At 38.5% G+C, this 22,562-nt stretch overlaps 1 protein-coding gene across 1 annotated transcript in view; it reads right to left on the bottom strand.

Annotated features, from left to right (window-relative positions):
- Positions 1-22,562, bottom strand: part of CLSTN2 (calsyntenin 2) — a 374,895-nt gene that overhangs the window by 199,480 nt on the left and 152,853 nt on the right. The window contains exon 2 of the mRNA XM_068145467.1: positions 19,757-19,879. Coding sequence (XP_068001568.1) covers positions 19,757-19,879 — 123 coding nt within the window. The remainder of the gene's footprint in view (positions 1-19,756; positions 19,880-22,562) is intronic.

Genomic DNA, 22,562 nt, shown 5'->3' with positions numbered 1-22,562 from the left:
TCACCATATTGTAAGATTGTCTCTAGCTTTCTGACAAGAGGGTTTTTTTGCCAACCTTTAAATACATTTCCTGAGTTACCAAGCAGTTTCCTTACACTAAAAGTTCTCTTCCTGTTTTGAGAAAGCAAGTCTTTTTGTGTTTTTCAGCTCTTAGGAAGTTACATCACCATCACTACACCTGCCTAGCTACAGCATTAGGACAGACACACATGGAAGTGTTCAATTTTGGGCAGTTTACTCCCTTCTCTTCTATGAAGAAGACAGCAAGATACTGAAAAACTTAAGACTACATCAGCACAAGGGGATTCATTTCTATATCTAATTCTGCTCAAGAATAGAATAGACCAGATTGGAAGAGACCTTCAAGATCATCACATCCAACCTATCATCCAACACCACCTAATCAACTAAACCATGCAACCAAGCACCCTATCAAGTCTCCTCCTGAACACCTCCAGCGATGGTGACTCCACCACCTCCCCAGGCAGCCCATTCCAATGGGCAGTAACTCTTTCTATGAAGAATTTTTCCTAACATCCAGTCTAAACCTCCCCTGGCACAGCCTGAGACTGTGTCCTCTTGTTCTGGTACTGGTTGCCTGGGAGAAGAGACCAGCCCCTGCCTGTCTACAACCTCCCTTCAGGTAGTTGTACGGAACAATAAGGTCACCCCTGAGTCTCCTTTTCTCCAGGCTAAGCAACCCCAGCTCCCTCAGACTCTCCTCCCTATGGCTTGTGTTCCAAACTCTCCTCCCTATGGCTTGTGTTCCAAACCCCTCACCAGCTTTGTTGCCCTTCTCTGGACTCGTTCCAGCAAGTCAACCTCCTTCCTAAACTGAGGGGCCCAGAACTGGACACAGTACTCGAGGTGTGGCCTAACCAGTGCAACGTACAGGAGCAGACTGACCTCCCTGCTCCTGGTGGCCGCACTATTCCTGATACAGGCCAAGATGCCATTGGCCTTCTTAGCCACCTGGGCACACTGCAGGCTCTTGTTCAGCCTACCATCGACCAGTACCCCCAGGTCCCTTCCAGCCTGGCTGCTCTCCAGCTACTCTGACCCCATCCTGTAGCACTGCAATGTCACAGTCACAGGCAAAAAAAGTTCTAACCAAGACAACTTTTACCTGTATGTGACACCTCAGCAAGCAGGATACACTGAGACTCTAGGAGAAAGTGATCTTTTTCTGCTGTGCTTCCATGTGGAGTATAAAAGCACACTTTCCAGTCTCTCTTGGTTAAACTGCAGACTGAAGCATAAGCCCATTTTGTTTTCAGTCCATCAGCTGAGTGTTCAGCCTCATACTCAACAGCCTTTGGCTTCTCCATGGACACTGATAATCTGCCATATGAAACATATCCTAGAGGGACTGGCCCAAGATGGACAACATATTTTGTAAAGGGCATTAAAAAGATGACAGATGGCAATGGCTGAGCCAAATTTGATTTCAAGAGACACTTTTTAAGGAAAAAAATTATACAAAGCTTATTGGGCTTTTCACTGTGCATCATTTCTTCTTCACTGCATACTATTTCCGTTGCCTTTCATGATGCTGTTCCTACTATGCAGTTCCCACACAGTAGCCAGTTTCCACAAAAAACCACAGCACTGAGCAAGAATTAATTGGGAAAAAAAAATCATGGAAGTCAAGAGAGTTGTCAAACTTTCAACTACTTTGGCCTATTTATACTTTTAGTGAGCACTGCCTAAATGAAGCACTGAGAGAAAAGGCTTTGCAGAAACACACTTCCTGCCAGTTGGGGTGTAGAGGCTTTGGTGTCCTAACTATAGTCCTAGTCCAAGAGCATCTAGAAGTTACTGTTAATTTACTACCATCCTTTCAGTTCTAGCATGCTTATTAACTATAGTGTCATATTTCATTTAATTGCTGTCCTCTGGATTACACATCAAATACATTAGCTGCTCCTGTCTTCATTCATAACTTTTTTTCATTAGCATGCCTGGAAGCTCTCCAATGCAAGCATCTTAGTAAGGAGCTGAACTCATGTCAGAAATATCCATTAAATCTGTCACAGGTACTGACAAATCAATCCAGTACCAATGCAGCTTTCAAAACTTCTCTTTTTAGCATGTGGTTAAAAAGGGAACCACCTGACTTAACAACACCAAAAGAACATACTTGGCCTGAAATACTGTAGCTGTTAGTTAAATCTTATTTATTTGTAATCTGTTAATGTTCCCTTGGAACTAATTAATTAAAAATGCTTGAATTCAATTCTAATTAAAATCTTTTACTTGTAGAGATGAATTTCTGTAACAGGCTGGTAACTGCTCTCATCCATTCATCCAAAATATCTTTCCTGTTGTTTAAAAGCTAATGTGAAAAGGCAAATAAATTATAATGCAATGTGACAATGTGATTTTTGTAAAAAAAAATCAAGGAAAAATCAGAAATTTAAACTTTCAACTCCTCACAGATACTCACAGATAATGTAAGTCTGTTTTGCAGTAGTTCTATCACCATGCTAATTGTACACCAATAAACTGGAGTCAAATTCAGTCAGGTAACTAAAACCTAGTAACTTTGCAGAATTTGTTATTTTTCTCTTCATATTATTTTCTATATATGATTATAATTTCTTAACATATGATACGATGCTAAAACTGAGGAGAACTGATCTGTGATGTGGAATTCTTCAGTACAAAAATAGTGTAACACAAGTGTTTGTGTGTGTGCAAAATGCACATGCAGGTTGTGCCCATAAGATGATATTATGCAACAGAAGTTTCATAAATATTGTGCATCACAAATGTCTCTTAACATCCCTACCAATGCTAGAGATATTCACTCCATCTTGGGTTTCCAGTAACAACCTCACAAATCCAATTTTGGGCCCTCACTCCAAGAAGAACCTTGAGGTTCTGGAGCAGGTCCAGAGAAAAGCAGCAAAGCTGGTGAACAGTCTAGAGAACGGGTCTTGTGAGGAGCAGCTGAGGGAATTGGGGTTGTTCAGCCTGGAGAAAAGGAGCCTGAGGGGAAACCTTCTTGCTCTATGCAACTCCCTGAAAGGAGGTGAGGAGGGGGTTGGTCTTTCCTCCCATGTAACAAATTCATTGGTTCATACATTCATGGAATGGTTTAGGTTGGAAAGGACCTTGAAAATCATGCAGTTACAAACCCTCTACCATGGACAGGGACACCTTCCACTAGACCAGGTTGTTCAAGGCTTCATCCAACCTGGCCTTGAAAACCTCTGAGGAGAGGACATTCATGGTCTCTCTGGGCAACCTGTTCCACCCTCATGGTAAATAATTTCTCTCTAATATCTATAGTCAAAATCTACCCTCCTCAAGCTGAAGGCCATTCTCTCTCATCCTATCACTAGAAGTCCTCAGGTTGTATCCGGAGAGTTTTAGGTTGAACAGTATAAGAAACTTCTTCCCTGAAAAGGTTTTCAAACACCACAATAGGCTCCCCAGGAAGGCAGTTGAATCACCATCCTTAGAGGTCCTTAAAAGACACAGATGTTGTACTGAGGGGCATGGTTTAGCACCAGACTTGGTAGGGTTAGATAATGGGTGGACTCAATGTTCTTAAAGATCTTTTCCAACCAAAATGATTCTATGATTCTGTAAGTTCAATGTCATAGAAAGGCATATAAAAGCAAACCAATTTACAATCCATTAGATGCCCGAAGGGCAAGTGGGGGTGAGTTGGAGAGAGAGCAAGAAACAGAGAAAGACAGCAACTATCCAAATAAAAAGATTAGGGCATCAAAACGCTGACTGAAGGTGCCTAACTGGTATTGGTTGAAGATTTCACACAATTTAAACACACTGGCATGTTCTCCTAAATGAACATCAGCTGAGGCAGCTCCAGTGTTCGACACTATCACAGCAAGAGCAGATGATAAGAAGGGCTCTGCAGCACCAGTGCGATAGCACAGTGTGTAATCCTGCAAAGGTCTAACGCAAATTATGCATTCTGTTTTCTCATCAAATTCTGAAGCCTAACACATTTTTGTTAGGCCCTCCTCTCATGACAGAGAAGGGAATAAAACTCCAAAAACCTGAAATTGTCTCCACTGGGAGCAGATACAGAACAACAGAGTGCACTTCACAAAAACCTCCTGGCTTGTTCTTAGCAAGCAATTCCTGCCTGAAAGATGTCTGTGACCCAACTATCAATCCTGAGTCAACCTCCTACTTCACTTATCAGTTTATAACAGATTCTTCTGTTTTAACAAAGCTCTGGGTTATGCTATTGCTCATACAGTAATACAGCAGTGGAAAAGTTACCATGTTTACTTAGAATATATAATTATCCCTCATTCTTAATATAAAGTGGCTTTGTAATAAGAGTCATGTCATACAGAAAATTTGCATGGATTTTTCTCTCTACACTCTTCACACAAAACATTTTCGTCTCTATTTGCCTTACACATGGGCCTTTCAGGTAAATCCACAGAACACTTTTAATGTGAATAGCTACTGAGTCAAATCAGGAACAATAAATATTTGTGCTTAACATTTATGTCTGTCTCTGCTGAATTAAGCATTTCCAAGGCATTTCTAAAACCCTGTTTGACTTTATAAATTTTTATTAAAACATAATTAAATGTTCCATGAATGTCAAGTATAAAAATATATATAAAATATATAAAATATAATATAATATATATATAAAATATATAAAAAATATAGACAGACCTCTTACCAATTTCATATAGATAGCAGTATCATGAAAATATATAATCTTAACTCAAGTTCCCAGTGTCTCCATAACTAAAGCTTATCTTTTCTCAATCCAGTCCACTTGATTCTGAAAACACTGGTGACTAATCAGAACATTCAAATTTAGGTAGCTTGAGAGGCTACCTTTGCCACTCTGCCCATGGAGCTTCTTCCTTTATTTAGAATAAAACAAACCAGGTTGGAAGAGACCTTCAAGATCATCACGTCCAACCCATCAACCAATCCAACCCACCCAAACAGCTAACCCATGGCACCAAGCACCCCATCAAGTCTCCTCCTGAACACCTCCAATGACAGCGACTCCACCACCTCCTTGGGCAGCCCATTCCAATGGGCAATCACTCTTTCTGTATAGAACTTCTACCTAACATCCAACCTAAACCTCCCGTGGCGCAGCCTGAGACTGTGTCCTCTTGTTCTGGTACTGGCTGCCTGGAACAAGAGGACACAGTCCCATTGTCAAAAAATTGGTTAAATTTAAAATACTACAAAGAATTGATCCATTTAATAAAGAACTCTCAGACTTCACATAGATATGAAGCAGCTATTTCCAAATTACTGAACAAAATCCCTATGTGCTAGTCTAGTGTCAGTGACAAAGAACCCAATCAGTGAAGAATCTAAGAGATTCTCCAGACATCCAGAATAAGGCTAGGTATTTCCAATTGTGTCCTTCTTTAGCTTTTTATTTTAAAATACAATAGATTTGGTATAAATTAATATTCTTAGACAGGGTAGGGGTTTATATCCTTTTGGAACTTTGACACAAGTTACTTGGGAACGTATTTTAAGTGTTATAGTGGCATTTTACTTGTACAGTTTTAGACAGCAATTTTAACCAGTAACCCAAGCCAGTGGGCACTTAGATGACATTCAGGTGTCACTGCAACCCAAGAATGCTGTCTTTCAAAAGAAAGGCTTGTATGATTTGACATGGAACAAAGGAATATCTCATCTTTCTTTAGAGTATTGCATCATTATGCATATGAATATATGCATTTGATATAATAATTGCACAGCAGTAATTGAGTTATTTCATTGTCTGTGTCTCCATTAGTTCAATAACATTATCACTGAAGTTCATTCATCCCTCTCCTAATTTGCAAAATTAAACAGATAATAAAAATGAGTAATAGTGACAGCTTGGTATAAGAGTATCACTCACAGTGACTCAACATAATCTACCCAGATCTGTGCAACTTCTCTCTTTTTAACCATCTATTTGTAAACACAGTACTATAAAAAATACCTCCAAAACCTTGTACTGGTCATAGAAAGAAAGATGCTTATGCCAGGTCAAAAAAAATAAAGTTAGTTTTCAGCAGCCATTGAAGAAGCTTAGCATAAAATCCCTGCCCATGAAACACAAAAAGTATAGAACAAACAGTGTGCTCAGTGAAAAATGCAGTTGTAGATTAGGCAACAGTGTTCACACAGTTCCTCAAACCTGGTCAGCAGTTTTGGGCTAGAAGATTTTATATCTTTAGGTAGTTTATGGCTAAATCTTAAAGTAAATTAAGAAAAAAAAAATATCAGCAAAACAGACTGAGCAAAATTAGATAAAAAATTTTTATCAACCCACATGCTCAAAATATGACTCAGTTCCCTGAAGAGCAGGTATGAAGCTAGTCTGAACAGCTCTGGGAACTACACTTATGACTGAAGCAAAAATACTATATTTTTCCTTCTGCTTTTAATTGAAAAACAAAAAATAACAAATTAAGTCAAAGTCCCAGGGGTAAGATTACAAAGCTTGCTTGGTTTTGGTTTGGGTTGCTTGTTTTAGTTTGTATATATATATATATGTCTTTGATTTGGGGGTGTTCTGTGGGGGTTTTGTTCTTGCTGGGGTTTTGTTTGGTGGTTTGTTGTTGGGTTTTTGGGGGTTTTGTTTTTCTTGGTTTTTTAAACTTCTGTTCTGCTGTCAGTTAATATTCTGTAATAACTGGAGATCAACTGAATATTAACACAATCCAAGAGGTAATAAAGAAATTCTTTTGAAAAGCTGTTTATAATTAAAAGTAAACTAATATCTTGCAATTAATCTGAAACAAAGACAGATGTCCAACAGCACGACAAGTTTGAATCCCTATCACTCTTTTTTCATTACAGCCTCTCCTCTGAAAATTTGTTCACAACAATTAACCAGAAAATTAAGTCACACTGAGAGATTAAGTCCCCATAAGAAGAAGCTATATTGCCCACCCTCAATTCATAAAATATTATTCAGCTATTTAAAGACTATTTTAAATATTTTAGCATGTCTAACTGTATCAACTGCACATATATTAAGCTGTTATGTAAAAATACTGCAAGGTCTGATATTAGTGTCTCTTTTTGATGCACTCTTAAAAAACACAGAGAGAGTAACAAATAAAAGAGTACTTACTTGATATATTCTGTCAGGGTTCACAAGGGACATGTGGCCTTTCATGACTATTATGTGATTACAGTCAACACAGAACTGCTATACAAGATAATACAATCTGGACATGAACTGCTGCCAAGGTGTTCACACAATACAGCCTGCTCATTTTGCTGTAAGAGTGAACTGTAAGAGCCAGTCTGCTGCCAGCTATCTTAAGTGTACTTTCTTCTCAATTTTATATGTGTAAAATACACTTAGAGAACATTTTTGGCTCAGCAACCATGTGAAGGTAAACAATGTATATTAGGAATTTTTATCACAAACGTTTTGTAGGTCTCCATTTTGTTTGTATCCTACACAGCCATAGCAGTTCAAAGTGGAAAGAACAGGTTATATAGAGGATCATTTTCAGAAGTAATTTATTTTTAAGTAAAAGTATTGCTTCACACTACAAGGTTTAAACTAGAGTGAAACCTGCTCTCTTCTCTGAGTCAGTTGGGAATAAACATGCAGATAAAGAACATTGCCAGATCACTGCTACAGGGATCCTCTGTTTCCTTTCTGTTATCAAGTGGTCCTGTCATTGCCATACATTCTCTTCACATCCATGGAAAGCAAGCACACTATCTTCTTGAAGCAGCATTACAACAAGCTCATGTGTCCTCCCCACCCACCACCTTGAAGAGCCTGGCATCATCTTTTCAATACCTTCCTCATAGGTGCCAGGCAGCTACTGTTTTGTTCCCCCAAAATTGTCTATTTTCCAGGATGAACAAGCCCAGTTCTCTCAGCTGCTTGCCATGGGCAAGAATTGCAACCACCTGATCTGCCTCACTATGATGACTTATAAAAACAGGCCTCTCTGCTTCCGTGGATTAATATTTAGGCACTATTTTGCAAATCATGGCTAAATTGTGATTACTACAGCCATGAGCTGACTTCCATTTTGTATCTGCTCCTTGAATTTCATGTTGTACCAAATTTGCACAGCACAGTTAAGGAATTTATTTCATCCAAGAAAGACAGATTAAAAAGAACAGTCTATAATGAAACAAAGATTGAAGTAGAAAAATAAGAAAGAAGAAAAGCAAATCTCAAGAGTCTAGTCATGTACTATATTTTACCTGCAAAGGCCAGTTCCCTGAAGTGGCTATATAATCTGTGGAGCAGAATACCTAATGAGAGAAGAATTTATTTTGTTTTTCAAACCAACTCTCTTTTATACAGAGAGTAAATGCAAGATGCAACACCACAACAAATAATCAAGCTCCTTCTCATGCTTAGTGTATGAAGAGTAACGGTAACTATGTAACAGCTGAAATAAGGATCCTGACAATAGAACATATCAGATGTACTTGACTATGTCTGGTATTTCCATGTACTGTAGCTACATCAAAGCCATTCAGCCTCTCTGGATTAGCAGATATCTGAAAATGTCAGCAATTAATTTTTTTCAGGTCCCTTGAAGCTTGTTATAACTAAATTCCAGCAATGTAATCCCAGCAAAACCTAGATGTTATATTAGCCCTGTTGTTCTTAATATGTCTCCATAGAAAACCCAGCAAATCCTTGCAATATTTCTTTCAACTTCTCCTTGCTGCCTCACTGTGTCTCAGTGGGATACAGACCACAGCATCTTAACAACTTTTCCCTATGCCTGCAACACAATTAAGAAAATATTTGTATCATGTGCTATGTTTTTGTCATAAATAACTGGACATTTTATCACTTGATATTACACCTGTAACAGCCAAGATCAAATACAGATCTTCCAATCACAAACATATCTAGCATATTCCACATTTTAATGGAAAAAGGAAAAGAACACATTTAGTTTCATCTTCACAAAACAGAATCCCGAGACTAAACACTCAATAAATTGCAGTTTGGGGTTTTGTTAATGTTAAGAAAAAATCTTAATCATATCTACACAATACATCCTGTGTCAACTGCATTCCTTTTGTAAGGACACATTTTCCTGACTCTTTGTCCCACTCCACTATGTACCAGTATTTTCCTTTTGTGTCTTGTCTCTGACTCTGCAATGTCTCAGTAATGCATTTGCCTTACTGGTTCAGAGCTGGTGTGACAGCCACAGAGATGTGTAATCATATTGATGCACACCTCTAGCAGGACTGTTAGCTCAGATTCAACATCCACACTAATCCAGTTAGCATCTACTACAAACATGCTACATACCTATATAATAAAATATTATAGAACAGAAAGCAGTGACACCTAAGAACTGCAGATTGTCCCTGGTGTTGCAACATGGAGGCTGTGCTCAGTGCTGCATAGTCAGTGAGACAAAAGCACTTAGGAGATTTGTGTGTGTGTTATAGTCTAAACACACAGAAGAGACAGAGTGGAGGACAGCCTTGGCCAAGTGAACAAATTGGTTTGATCCATTTTACACAGCCAGAAGCAGGAGAACTGAGCAGAAAATCGATGTCCTAAAATACCTGTCCAGAGTTTGAATTCTTTATATCCTCCTATCCCCTTTTGCTTCACAAAAGTATTATCACATGCATTTTTTAGGCTGCCCTAGTCAGTGAAGGGAGCAACAGTGCTTACAGGTTATTGAGTTTATTCTAGTCCAGAAATATAATTTCTGAGCTGTGAGTGGAAAGTAGCAGGTTTAAGAGAAACTAGTGCTTCTCTATTGTTCTTTCCGGAAAAGAACTGCTGACCAGTAAAGGGACTCTAAAGCTTAAATAATTACCTATTTAGGCTGTTCATTTAAAATGTTTATAATGTTTAGAAACCATCTCAAGCAAGTGATGTGTCTCTGCTGCCTCACATGAACTCATGTAGTTTCATTCTGAGAAATACATCTCAGCGTGACATTTCCCAACTAATTCAGCATACTGATGGCTTTTTTTAAAGCCAACTGGAATCCTCGAGTGCCAATTTTGTTGCAGTAAACCTCTAAGTGGTAAAATTCCAAGGCTGCTTGTCATGTTACTAACACTTCTTGGTATTATAAATTATTTTTCCTGTCTGCATAAATAACACTCATGCCTTAAAAAGTCATTTTGAAAAACTCATCATCCCCCGCCTAAGAATATGACAACACATGAACACACACAAAGAAGGAAATATTTTTCTGAGGGAGATAGGGGTAATTGAATTAATGGAGGTACCATGAAGAGAGTGTGAAGATTGGTATTAGAGTGGAAGCTGCACTCTCTGACTCAGAATAATTGTTTATTCCTTCACTTGAGCCCTCAGATGACTTCTGTCAGCCCTCCCTCCAAGAGTCCTTTTTGTTATTGTAGAACTGAAAGCAAAGATGGCCACGGATTTTGAATTCTCAGGTTGATGCACCCTTGGAAAGCAAAAATACACATTCACCACTTCTTGCACACCAAATAACACAGAGAAACAAATTATGTAACAAGAGGTATCATTCTTGTTTGTTGCATTCTCTTCACTGTCCAGCTTCATGCTTTTGAGTTACGTTTGCTGTAGCAATTTTTCAAATAACTCCATTTATACAAATAAAAGTTTAAAAATGCTCATTTGTACCTGAAATCATAGGAACTTGAGTGATTATGATGTTCATCACAAGCATAAGGACAAAGAGGTCTAACTATAGAAGGGTTTGATTACATTTTTCACCAGCTTAAACATACTTGGTAAGTGTGAATTTTAAGATCAGAGCTTGTTCAAGCCTCAGGTAGCCCTCAGTATATCACTCATAGTAAGAGATATTAAGAGATTTATTCCTCATCCTTTTTATCCCCCAAAAAGAGGATTCAGAGGAAACTATTTATTTACCTCAATTACACATGCTGTGAATCAGCATGAGACTGCTACTACCAAATAGTAATTCTACTTCTAAACAAAACTTTAAGTTTTCTGACAAATTCCCTATGTGAATTTGGGAGTGTAATCAGATCACAAATGTTCCATTTTGAAGTGCTTGAATCCACTTCATATCACAGAAAGGAAAATCCTACATACTTCCTACCATGCAGTCCTTCCTGTAACACTCATCTGGGGAAACATCACTGATTCTGGGAGAGCTACTGAAATGTGTAGGATCCATGCTTATGCTCTACAGCTTTTAAAATGTTTTGTTGAAAACACAAATGTAATGGAAATAAACTGCAGATTCAGGTACACTGCTTACAGTGCAAAATATAAATTAATATAACTGAAAAGTAGAATAGAATATAATAGAATAGACCAGACCAGACCAGGTTGGAAGAGACCTTCAAGACCATCATGTCCAACCTATCATCCAACACCACCCAACCAACTAAACTAGGCAACCAAGCACCCTGTCAAGTCTCCTCCTGAACACCTCCAGCGATGGTGACTCAACCACCTCCCCGGGCAGTCAATTCCAATGGGCAATCACTCTCTCTGTGTAAAACTTCCTCCTGACCTCCAGCCTAAACCTCCCCTGGCGCAGCCTGAGACTGTGTCCTCTTGTTCTGGTACTGGCTGCCTGGGAGAAGAGACCAACCTCTGCCTGTTTACAACCCCCCTTCAGGTAGTTGTAGAGAGCAATAAGGTCACCCCTGAGTCTCCTCTTCTCCAGGCTAAGCAACCCCAGCTCCCTCAGCCTCTCCTCGTAGGGCTTGTGTTCCAAGCCCCTCACCAACTTTGTTGCCCTTCTGTGGACTCGTTCCAGCAAGTCAACCTCCTTCCTAAACTGAGGGGCCCAGAACTAGATACAGTACTCAAGGTGTGGCCTAACCAGTGCAGTGTACAGGGGCAGAATGACCTCCCTGCTCCTGCTGGCCACACTGTTCCTGATGCAGGCCAGGATGCCATTGGCCCTCCTGTCCACCTGGGCACACTGCAGGCTCATGTTCAGCCTACCATCAACCAGCACCCCCAGGTCCCTCTCTGCCTGGCTGCTCTCCAGCCACTCTGACCCCAGCCTGTAGCACTGCATGGGGTTGTTGTGGCCAATGTGCAGAACCCGGCACTTGGTGTCATTCTATGCAGCTAATTTCTTTACATGATGGACAGCCAGTGAAAATTATTACAGTATCAGTGAGTTCAGTTCTAATGATTCAACACTTACCATTTCTTAGAAATGTCTCTAAAGAGGCATTTATCAGCAATGCTTTCCACAGCCTGTGTTACCTTCACCAGAGTTTGTTGGGATACAGCACAAAGACTTTTTTATTGATTAAGAATTGTTCATGAATCAAAAAGTACTATTGCATATTTCATTTCAGTATTTTCTTTATAAATAGACAAGTGATACTTTGAATGGGCTTTGAGATTCCATTACTGAAGCATTAGCAACAGCATTTAGGAAAAAAAAATAAAATTGATTGTTCCTGGATACTTAGCTTTGCAAGTAAAATTCACTGCTCAGTGATCACTGAGGAAAAGAAAAACCCTGCATTAAAATTCATGACCCATTCTTACAAAAAGTAAAACACTTTTGAGGTCAAAGCCATAATATTCTTATGACTTTCAGTATAATTGCAAAGAATAAAATGGTGAAGTACAGACTGCTATTTTTTTGAATTTCCTGTAATGTTTGCCCAATATAGTTACAACTGCTTAAGAGAAGGAGGTTAGTATTGCTGCCTAACCTCACTTTATTTCATTCAGTTTTGTTATTTCATGCTGGATTCAATTCAAACAAAACATCTGTTTTCTAGAATGGTCAGTGACTCTATATTGCATTGCTGTCTCTCACAACAATTAGAACCTTGCAGGTGAAGCTGGAGGTTTTTAGTGCACCAGGAGGAAGGTCCAGGAAGACCCCACCTCTCAGTTTTACCTGCCATGGACAGGGCTGCTGGGTAACAATAATTCTTATGATACAATCCATTAGAATTTGGCACAGATCTTTGCTACTTTGGAGGCAAGAATTCTATAACTGGTGTTTCCACTGTCCTGGTTTTGGTTGTTTTTAGGTATTTTTGAAGAAAGTTTTCTTTTACTGGATCATCTAGCTATCACCAGCTATGATTCTCATGACAACATTAATGAGATACTAAAAACTGTATTTTTCTTTAGTTAGTGCTACGAACAGCCCAGAAGTTTAACAACTGACACTATTTTCCCAGCAACTTCAGTTATAACCTGTTTTAATCCAGTGGACTTTTAATTAAGTACTTATTTAGTATGATACTTCACTACAGCAAAATGCCAGGTTCTGTCTGTCCCTGTCCTCATGAATGGTTTTTTTCCAAACATCAAGTCTTACTTATAAAGAAAACCATTCAGAACTATTCCCATTTATTTCACATAAATATGTTCCACAAGTAGTCTAAAAGCCCAAGTGAATATCATCAAACCATAATTACTTTGTTACTTTACTTACTTAGTTTCTAGTTTAAAGTCATTTAGCATATTTAGGTGTAATAAAGTTTATCTCAATGTTCTCATTCATTACTGGGTTTGCCTGCCAGAAGCAACTTACATTCACTGGCCATGCATTAAAGCCTCATTTGCCTCCTAAGCATTTACTCCTGAAATGACAGACCACTCAGCAGCTACTGAAAGTTCTGTTAGAACAGTTTGAAATCTTGAACCTTTAGTCTTTTGAGACACTTTATGTTGCCTAGTTTGATTTCTCCACTGTCAAAATGATGAAAGCAATCAAACTTAATTGGTAAAAACCTCAAGACCAATAAAAAAATCCCATCATACACTCAAGCCACTCATCTCTGAACTTCAAGAACTAACCAACAGAGGTCACTGTCAGAGTGATTCTTCTTTTTTTTTTTTGGTACAATCTTTATCTGAAACTGGAGCATTTATCACTCTAATTTTACTGGATGACAAGCAGTGTCCCTTAGGTCAAAACGAACCACCCGGGAATTGATCTATTTCCACTCTAACTTTGGTTATGACCAACGTGGAAAGCTTATTTTCTGTGTGATTATAGGCCTTAACTGATTAAACTACACTAAATTTTTGAAATCTACATTTATTAAGATAAAAAATTGAACAGGTGACTTATTACAAACAATTTAATTACTCCATGGCTTCAATTACAGTTTGTATTTTTTGATCATGCATAATATTTTACACCGGTGAATTCTGGGCATCATAAACAGACGGGATGTTTGAAGTCTGGCTGACTGTGAGTTAAAAAAAAAAACATAAATACATTCAGAGTCACAATTTGAAAAATATTTTCCATATTTTCTGCATTGTCCCAAGAAGAATCTTTTGGTTATTAATGGCACTGCTTATCACTGAAAATAAACAAGGCGGCCAGACAGCTTTGCAGTTTGAAGCAGAGAAATGGCATTTTGTGTTCAGCCCCTGGGTGTAAGTTGACTGACAACTACTGGATTTGCTGTGGTGCAGCTGAGAATACATGCTCCTCTGAACTGCTAAAATAACAAAGATGATTTGGAAGGGTCTGTGGATGCAGTTTGTAGTTCAGGGAATATTCAGACATGCTTCTTGTTGTCTCTCCAACTTTTACAATGGTTTTAGCTCAGCCAAAATGTAGAGACAGGGACTCCACCTGTAAAGGAAGCCTGGTTTGCAGCTGCTTCAAATATAGAGAGTACAGGATCTCAGGTAGTGATAGGACTAGGGGGAATGGAATGAAAGTGGAGGTGGGGAGATTCAGGCTGGAGGTGAGGAGGAGGTTCTTCACCATGAGAGTGGTGAAGCCCTGGAATGGGTTGTCCAGGGAGGTGGATGGGGCCCCGTCCCTGGAGGTGTTTAAGCCCAGGCTGGATGAGGCTCTGGCCAGCCTGATCTAGTGTGGGGTGTCCCTGCCCATGGCAGGGGGGTTGGAACTAGATGATCCTTGTGGTCTCTTCCAACCCTGACTGATACTATGATACTTGCCTATTTGGAGTCATGAAGACACACAGCAGACCTCTTTTAAAATGCTATCGAGAGCATACAAGCAGTTTAAGACTTAATGAGCTCAAATCACTGTGCTAAAATTATCTAGACACTGTACTCATCGGAAAGTGTTTTGGCCTAAAAATGATATAGTCAGGCTCTTCAATTTTAAGCTAAGGGCATTTGTCATCTCACTGTTCTGAAAGTTGCCTCCTACTTGTCTGCATCAGTAACACAAGAGTAGATGAAGATTCCCCCATCCCTGTGCTGTTTGAGATGAGCACAGTGCTTTTAGGGAGTAATGTAAAAGGTTGTTGCTGAAAAAAAGAGTGAGAATAATCTGCTCTTCCTAGCCATAGTGGATAGGACAAAAACTAATGGGCTAAAACTGCAGTACAGAAAGTTCAGGTTAAGCATCATGAAAAACAGTTAGTATGGTGAAGCGTGGAATGGATTGCCCAAGGAAGCTTTGTATCTCTGTCACTATAGATCTTTCAGATTAGGACAGAAAACTATTTATCAAGGATGACACAGGTATAATGGGTCCTGCCTTGGGCAGAAGGATTGACTGGAGACATCCTAAAGTTAGTTTCAGATCTATTTTTTGCACAACATAGCTGATGAAATGGAGTTGCTGTTATTAATGCAGATGTCCTTTCCAAATAGCCTTCCAAAATCCTGCAGCATTTTGTGAGGGCTTCTTGCTATCACAGAAAGAGAACATTTTCAATTTGATTTAGCTGATCTCACCATATTTCTACCCAAATCACTCCTAAGTCTGAAAGTCATTGACTGTGATATCCAGTCTCATGTGGTAGCTGACTGTGTTTCATGACTGACCACACAGACTGGTGCAAGTCTGGTTAAAGTTAGAAGCCTCATTTTGGGTGGGTTTTATTACATTCTTTTACAGAGATTCCTCCAATGGATTTCCCCAAAACAAATAGTAAGTAAGCCCACAGTGCATGTACACAACACTGAAGAGAAGGATAGAAGGCATAACTTGTTTCCACAGGTCCTGCAGTTTCTTCATGGTTTGGGGTTTTTGGTTTTGCTGTTTGGTTTTTGCTTGTTGTTGTTTTGGTGTTTCTGGTTGGTTGGTTTTGTTTGTTTCTTTTCCTGTAATACCCTGTAAAAGGCTCCAGGCTGCTGTGGAGAGTCCAGTTATTTTAAAGATCAGTTGTACCTTAACTCCAGTGTGTGTAACATGCTGTCTTAAACGACTTTCTTTGCCCTACTATGGCAGAAGAAAAACTTTATGATGTAAATATAATCCACTGAACTTACTCAAGTTGCCCCTGGTTTTTATGGGGTTTCATAGGAGATAAGACTCAATCCCCATGATTAAGGAAGATCCCTTTCAGGTCAAGAGCTGAAAAACTGATGTTTGGCAAAACTAGTCATATAATTTCTCACACTTAATGACAGCATTTTCAAGCTTTTCTTAACAAACAGGGGTTTGAAAAACGTACTTGCGTGAAAAAGAGAAAGTTAATATGTTCATAAAATAATCACAATAAATCTATAAGATAAAGAGACACCAAAGACCCTTCATAGCCATCTTGTGGGAGTCTTCATGCTCCAGTTATGAAATAGGCTGATCACATTTGACAGCCAGTATTTTCACAGTCCCATTTAGACCTGTTAGTCCTCCTACAGACTGGTTCAGAGGGTAAGCAATACAAATGATTCCTTTTCCTCCCATCACCACCCGTGATTTTAAACTTTAGACAGAGGTGAGGAAAAAAGTGCAGATTACAGTAATTTTCTCTTGTTATCCCTCCTTGAATAAGGGTTTGACATGTAACATAATGCATGTAGTACTAGAAAGGGCAGACAAGACTGTTAATGAAAGACTTACCTTAGTAACCATGAAGATGACAAAACCCCACAGGTATTACGGACAGTGTGAAAGTGTTCAGAAGAGAAAACAAAAATTGCTTTATAGTTTAGAATAAGTCTGTGGCACAACTAACATTTAAACGGGGTGGGGGGAAGAAAAGAATTTGAGAATGGGTAGAGGAAACAACCCAAAGTACTGATGGCAGACAAGATCATCGATGAATACCAAATGTGTCTTACCAACTTAATTCTGCTTTTGCGCGTAGTAACAAAGTTGTTATGAGCTAAAAGATTGCTCACTTAGGTGGGACCAGCCCCTTCTTGGTAACAAGCCACAGGACTAGGGAAAATGCTTGCAAGCTGCACCAGGGGAGGTTTAGGCTGGATATTAAAATATACTTCTTCACTGAACAGGTTCTCAAACATTGGAATGGTCTGCCCAGGGTAGTAGTGGAGTCACCATCCCTGGAGGAGTTCAAGCAGTATGAGGACCTGGTTTAGTGTTGACGATTCTATACTGGCTTGAGGGTTAACTGGACAATCATTGAGGTATTTTCCAACCAGATATATTCTGTGATTCTGTGACAAGCATGAAACACACAAGCTACCAGTGCACCAGGGCAAACAGCAAGGTAATCAGTACAATACAATAATCAGTACAATACTACAATAGTTGGACTAAGTACCACAAATAACAGTAGAGTAATGGGAAAGGAACTGTTGGAGCTCTGACTCTGGTACAATTGAAGATTGATCTATTATACTATTGAATGAGTTCTCCACACTTAAATGAAACAGTCATAGAAGAAATTCCACATTACAGTACTATTAAACATCTAGCTACTGAATACTGCTAATGCTGTGGCTGTGCCTCTTTTCAGTGTTCTCCTACTAATTGGATCAAAGAAATTGAATGTTTTCTACCAAAGACCTATAATAAAATTAGTGACATTACAAAGTCAAATAAAGTTACATTGTATTAAAGCAGAAATTAAAAACAGAAATAGGAAAATAGTTCAATAATTTAAAAAGACAAGACCCTTGGAATGAAAGCACATAGAGGTGTTTTCAAACAGGTCAAGAATCCAGGCCCTTCAAAGGAAATAGCATAGGTGGTTAACATCCCTGTAAGGATTCCAAGAGAATTCAAGTAAAAGAAGCAAATATGGGATGGAACATTCATCAAATCACAGAATGGCTTAAGATGGACCTTAATGGTCATCTGGTTCCAAGACCCTTGCCATGGGCAGAGACATCTCCCTCTACACCAGATTGCTCAAAGCCTCATCCAGCCTGGTCTTAAACACTTCCAGGGATGAGGCATCCACAACGTCTCTGGACAACTTGTTCCAGTGTCTCACCACTCTCATAGTAAATAGCTTCTTTCTAATGTCCATAACTGCTTCCTACCATCCATTTATAATAACAGAAAAATCCCACCAAAATGAAAAGGGCATCTTTTTCACTAGGAACCAATCTTCATTCCTAAGGAACTGCACTTGGAGATTTCATAGATACATTTAGTTTAGCAAGGATTTTGTCTTAGTACACACAACACTATTCCATAAAGATTTAGAAGAACAAATTGCAGATGTATGTGGATGTTGCCACTAAAAGGAAAAAAGTGTACTGAAATACATTACAGATAACTGTTTATCATTCAAAGCCTCATCCCAAACATATAGCTAGTTCTTGAATGCATCTAAAAAATTATTTGGAAACAGGTACTTTTTTTGTTTCCTTCAAAAGCTAGAAACTGAGCTAAAGGCACCTTATCCTGAGCACCTTTGTATGAAGTACACTACCTCTGATTAGAATTAGTTACCTCTCAGTTAGAGGCTGCCTACTTATCTTTGCAAGGACATTGATTACGTCTCCAGTAGCAATCAACTCCATACCATAGGAACTGATCAGCAGGCAGAAGTGGTTCATGCTGAGGCTGCTGTATCCATACATGTTATTTGAGGCTTTCACCTCTCACTAAACTTAGCCAAGTCCCCTCTTCTGAACATCCCCAGTACACATACGGTTGAGGAAGAAAAGTGTTCTGTGCAACCAAGAACCGTGAGGCACCATGAGTGACAAACTAATATTGATATTAAAATGAAGTTAAATATAGAAAAAACCCCACATTTTGGTGAATCCCTGTTTTGCAGAGCAGGAGTTTATGACAGATTGTGCTTTTGGGGAAAATGGGTAGTAATAACCGATCTTCACTAATTCCTTTCCTTATAAAGGGTGAACATTCTTTAACAACTATAACCTACCAACTGCATCTTTTTAGGACATTCAGAGCAACTCTCAAGCCTTAACATTTCCCCTTTCCTTCAAAAAACATTTTTAGTGAAACTGTGAATTTAAGAGAACACTTGCTTGACATACAGAAGCACTATTTTCTGCTTAAGGAACTCACAATATGACAGAGTAACTGTCATGAAAAATAGACTTAATACAAGTTAAAACTTCTATATGACATACATCTATCATACAGCAATCTGAGAAAAAAAAAAAAAAAAAGCTTTAAAAGCTCCATTAAATTTTCTGTCCAAGTCTTGACAGTTATAAAGCACTGAGAGAGTAACAGAAGATTTGAGCAACTTTAAATATTTGTCACATAGTTTGTCCATAGCCAGGGAGTGGAACAGGAAGAGAGAAAGCAGGAACTGTTACTACTGAACATTAACTGTGAATTATTAGTTTAGGCAATTATAATGACTTGTTTCTATGAAAGGAAATTGAAATGTAACAGTAAAATTCTTGTGTTTTCATTTTAAAACACATACATAGTGGAAGGCTGCTGTATTATGCTGTTTATAATCACTTCTGCTTCATGGCAAATGAGCAGACACATTCGATGTAAAAGACAACATTTCTCAAGGTCTGTGGAGTAACGGCTGTGTCCTGAGCATTCAGATGCAGCCTCTAAACACATCCTTCAGATTACATTATCTCTGTGTGGCAAATGTTTCCCTGACAAATGCTAATAACTTCATAACACAATCCATAAGCTCAAATGCTGCTGCTATTGTCTGTTCCTACCTGCATAGGGAACAGGTGCATCTTTATCCAAAGCAACAAGCGGAGGATCCAAAATTACAGTGTCATTGTTTTCAGTTATGATTCCGTGGTACGATGTCTCAATCCAGGGCTTGTGTTTGTTCACTAGAAAGAAACAGTATGCCTAATTAATTTCATTTCCATTTTACATCTATTTAACTCATTTTGCCTTTAAACAGACATTATTTAACATACATCCAGTATTAATGTTATTTCTCAAAAACCACTAACAAGACCACAACGTACTTTACAACCAAATATAAAACGAAAGTGATATGCCTATTGTACTGCAGCTCGCTGATGATAAAACCAACACTTACAGACATCTTTCCAATTAAGACACCAAAGTAAAAACCAGCTTCCAACATATTTTTAATGTGTTTCCAACTGTCAGGCATCATTAGGATCAGATACTTTTGCCATCAGTTGCAAAACTCTGAATATAGAGAATGGCTCCAGAAAAACAACTCTTCCCAAGACACAAAGGTATATAGAAGGGAAGGTGAGAAAACTGGACTTGCACTCAACATTTAATAGCTTTCAAAAGATGTCTAAAATTACTTTTGTGCTCTGTACATTGCAGACAAAACCCAAACTGCTACATTTTAATCACTTTGATAAATCCAGTTATGCTAAAGCTGTGTGTGAGATTTGAAGTTTTTCTGAACAATCTGTCCTTCAAATACAGCAGTTGAACATTAGGAGATCTGGTCCTGAAATACACAGAAAGATCACAGAAAAAGACACTTGTAAAGTAGAGGATACACCACACATCACCATACTTCTTACACCTGAACATAGATGTGAATCTCACCAACCACTTCCCATTTATTCATTGGTCAGCATAAAGATGCTCTTTTCTCTTTTGTAGGAGGTTTAGCTTTACTATGCTTATAAATATCATTTTGTTCCCACGGTCTCAATATGAATGTTATGTTCTGGGAACTTCTATCTGAGTAATATAATGATGCCAGCCTAAACAAATCACAGTATCTCCACTGTGGTTTTGCCCATATTTGCAAGAGCTAACCAGTGGGAAGATTAAACTGGGGATGTCAGGGAAAGGTGAAATGGAAAATAGGGAACTTGCATTTCTTCATCTTGAAATGACTGTGCAGCCAGAGGAGAGATTGCCAAGTTGATGTAATAGGATGAGGGCCAAAAGTCTTGTCCATGTTGAAATATGAGAAGTGATGGATGCAATTTCAGAGCTGTGCATAGCATTTGGGATTCCAGTCTGCAGGGCAGCTGAAGTGTTCTGTATCTGCTATTTCAGTAAGTGATTTGCCTGAACACCCAGACACATAAATATGCTTCTCTGGTACTCTGATATGACTCACAGACTTTGATTGGCACACACTGCACAGAACAAAAGGTGATCTCTTGATTGAAGGCAGATACAATTTAACAACAATGAACTAGTAAATAGGAATCTGCATGAAAGGAGAACTCCTTATGCAACTAAATGTTGAAGTATCGAACCCAGCTTTTCCTTCCTCTTCATCTGTAAATTGTGTGAATTCTCAACAAAAAAAAAAACCACACCGAAAAACAACCAAACAAACAACCCAATACCAAACCACAACCCCCCCCAAAAGACTAAAAAACTGCCCACAAACAACAACAAAATCTCTTTCCTCCTATGACAGATTCTACAGAGCAGTTTTGATGACATTTTTGCTTAAGAAATAGCTTCAGTGTACAGTGCCTGCAATTCCACTAGCCTTATCTTTTTTCCCTCAGTGTGCCACGAGCAATAACAACAGTTGAATGAGTGACAGCAACATAATTCCTTAAATTATGGTGGAGTGGAAAGAGAAGAAAGTACATCAGGAACATGTTCTACAATTTAGCCTTAGAACTTGGAAATTAGGACGAAGAAGAAAGGAACAATAAAATAAAAGCAAAATACAATAAAAGGTCAAATTATTTGCAAGCTCTTATGAAGTATATCTGTAAAAGAAAATTGTAAAAAATCTAAAGAAAGCTTTCTATAACCTCTGTTGTAGGAATTTTACAAATAATGGAAACCACCCACACTCCTTGGGAGTGAAAACCAATTGTTTTCCATCACAGCGCCTATACATCTGGAAATATTTTCACCTAATTAAAATTACTCATCCTTTCCCACTGTTTTGGATACTCATTTGAACATAAGAAATCTCTAATACTGAGATGAGTAGCTGGTGTTCTGGTTGAGGGATTGTTTATATTTTCTCTGCTAAAGGTTGCTGCAGTGTTAATATTGAACTCACCACTCTGTAGGCATTCATAAGAGATTTAAAAAAATAATCTTTAAATATAACATGATTAATGAATACTTTATATTTCTTCCTCCAAGATGAAATGGCAGCTACAAAAAGTTAGGCTGGCTCACATCAGTGTTTATCCACAGGTCAACACAGCTCTCCAATCTCTCATATTTCCTCATCCCTAAGCAGTAACTTTCAAGTAAAGTTAAAAATTAATTCCAAAGTCTCATTCTAGCTACTGACTCAAATGTCAAGATGCTTGAGTAGCACTTGTTTAAAATACAAATTATGTATTATTCTAATTGTGCCTTCTTTAAGACCATGATATTAAGACCACGCATTAAGTCTAAAACGGCAGGGGGGGAAGAAGGAGGAGGATGTTTTTATCTTTCTTTTTACAAAACATCATCTCTGAAATCATAAATCTTTAAGCTTTGCCTAGCTGAGTAAAAGCTGAAACCACTACAATGCTTTCAAATATTCAACCCACAGACTGAGGTAAGATGCACAGATGAAACATACCTATGGTGTGGGTT

The sequence above is a fragment of the Melanerpes formicivorus genome, unplaced genomic scaffold (assembly GCF_026170545.1).
Source record: "Melanerpes formicivorus ecotype bairdi unplaced genomic scaffold, bMelFor1.0.p_v2 SCAF_12, whole genome shotgun sequence".
Lineage (NCBI taxonomy): Eukaryota > Metazoa > Chordata > Aves > Piciformes > Picidae > Melanerpes > Melanerpes formicivorus.
Note: the sequence above shows the minus strand (reverse complement) of the source record. Positions and strands in the feature narration are given on the sequence as shown.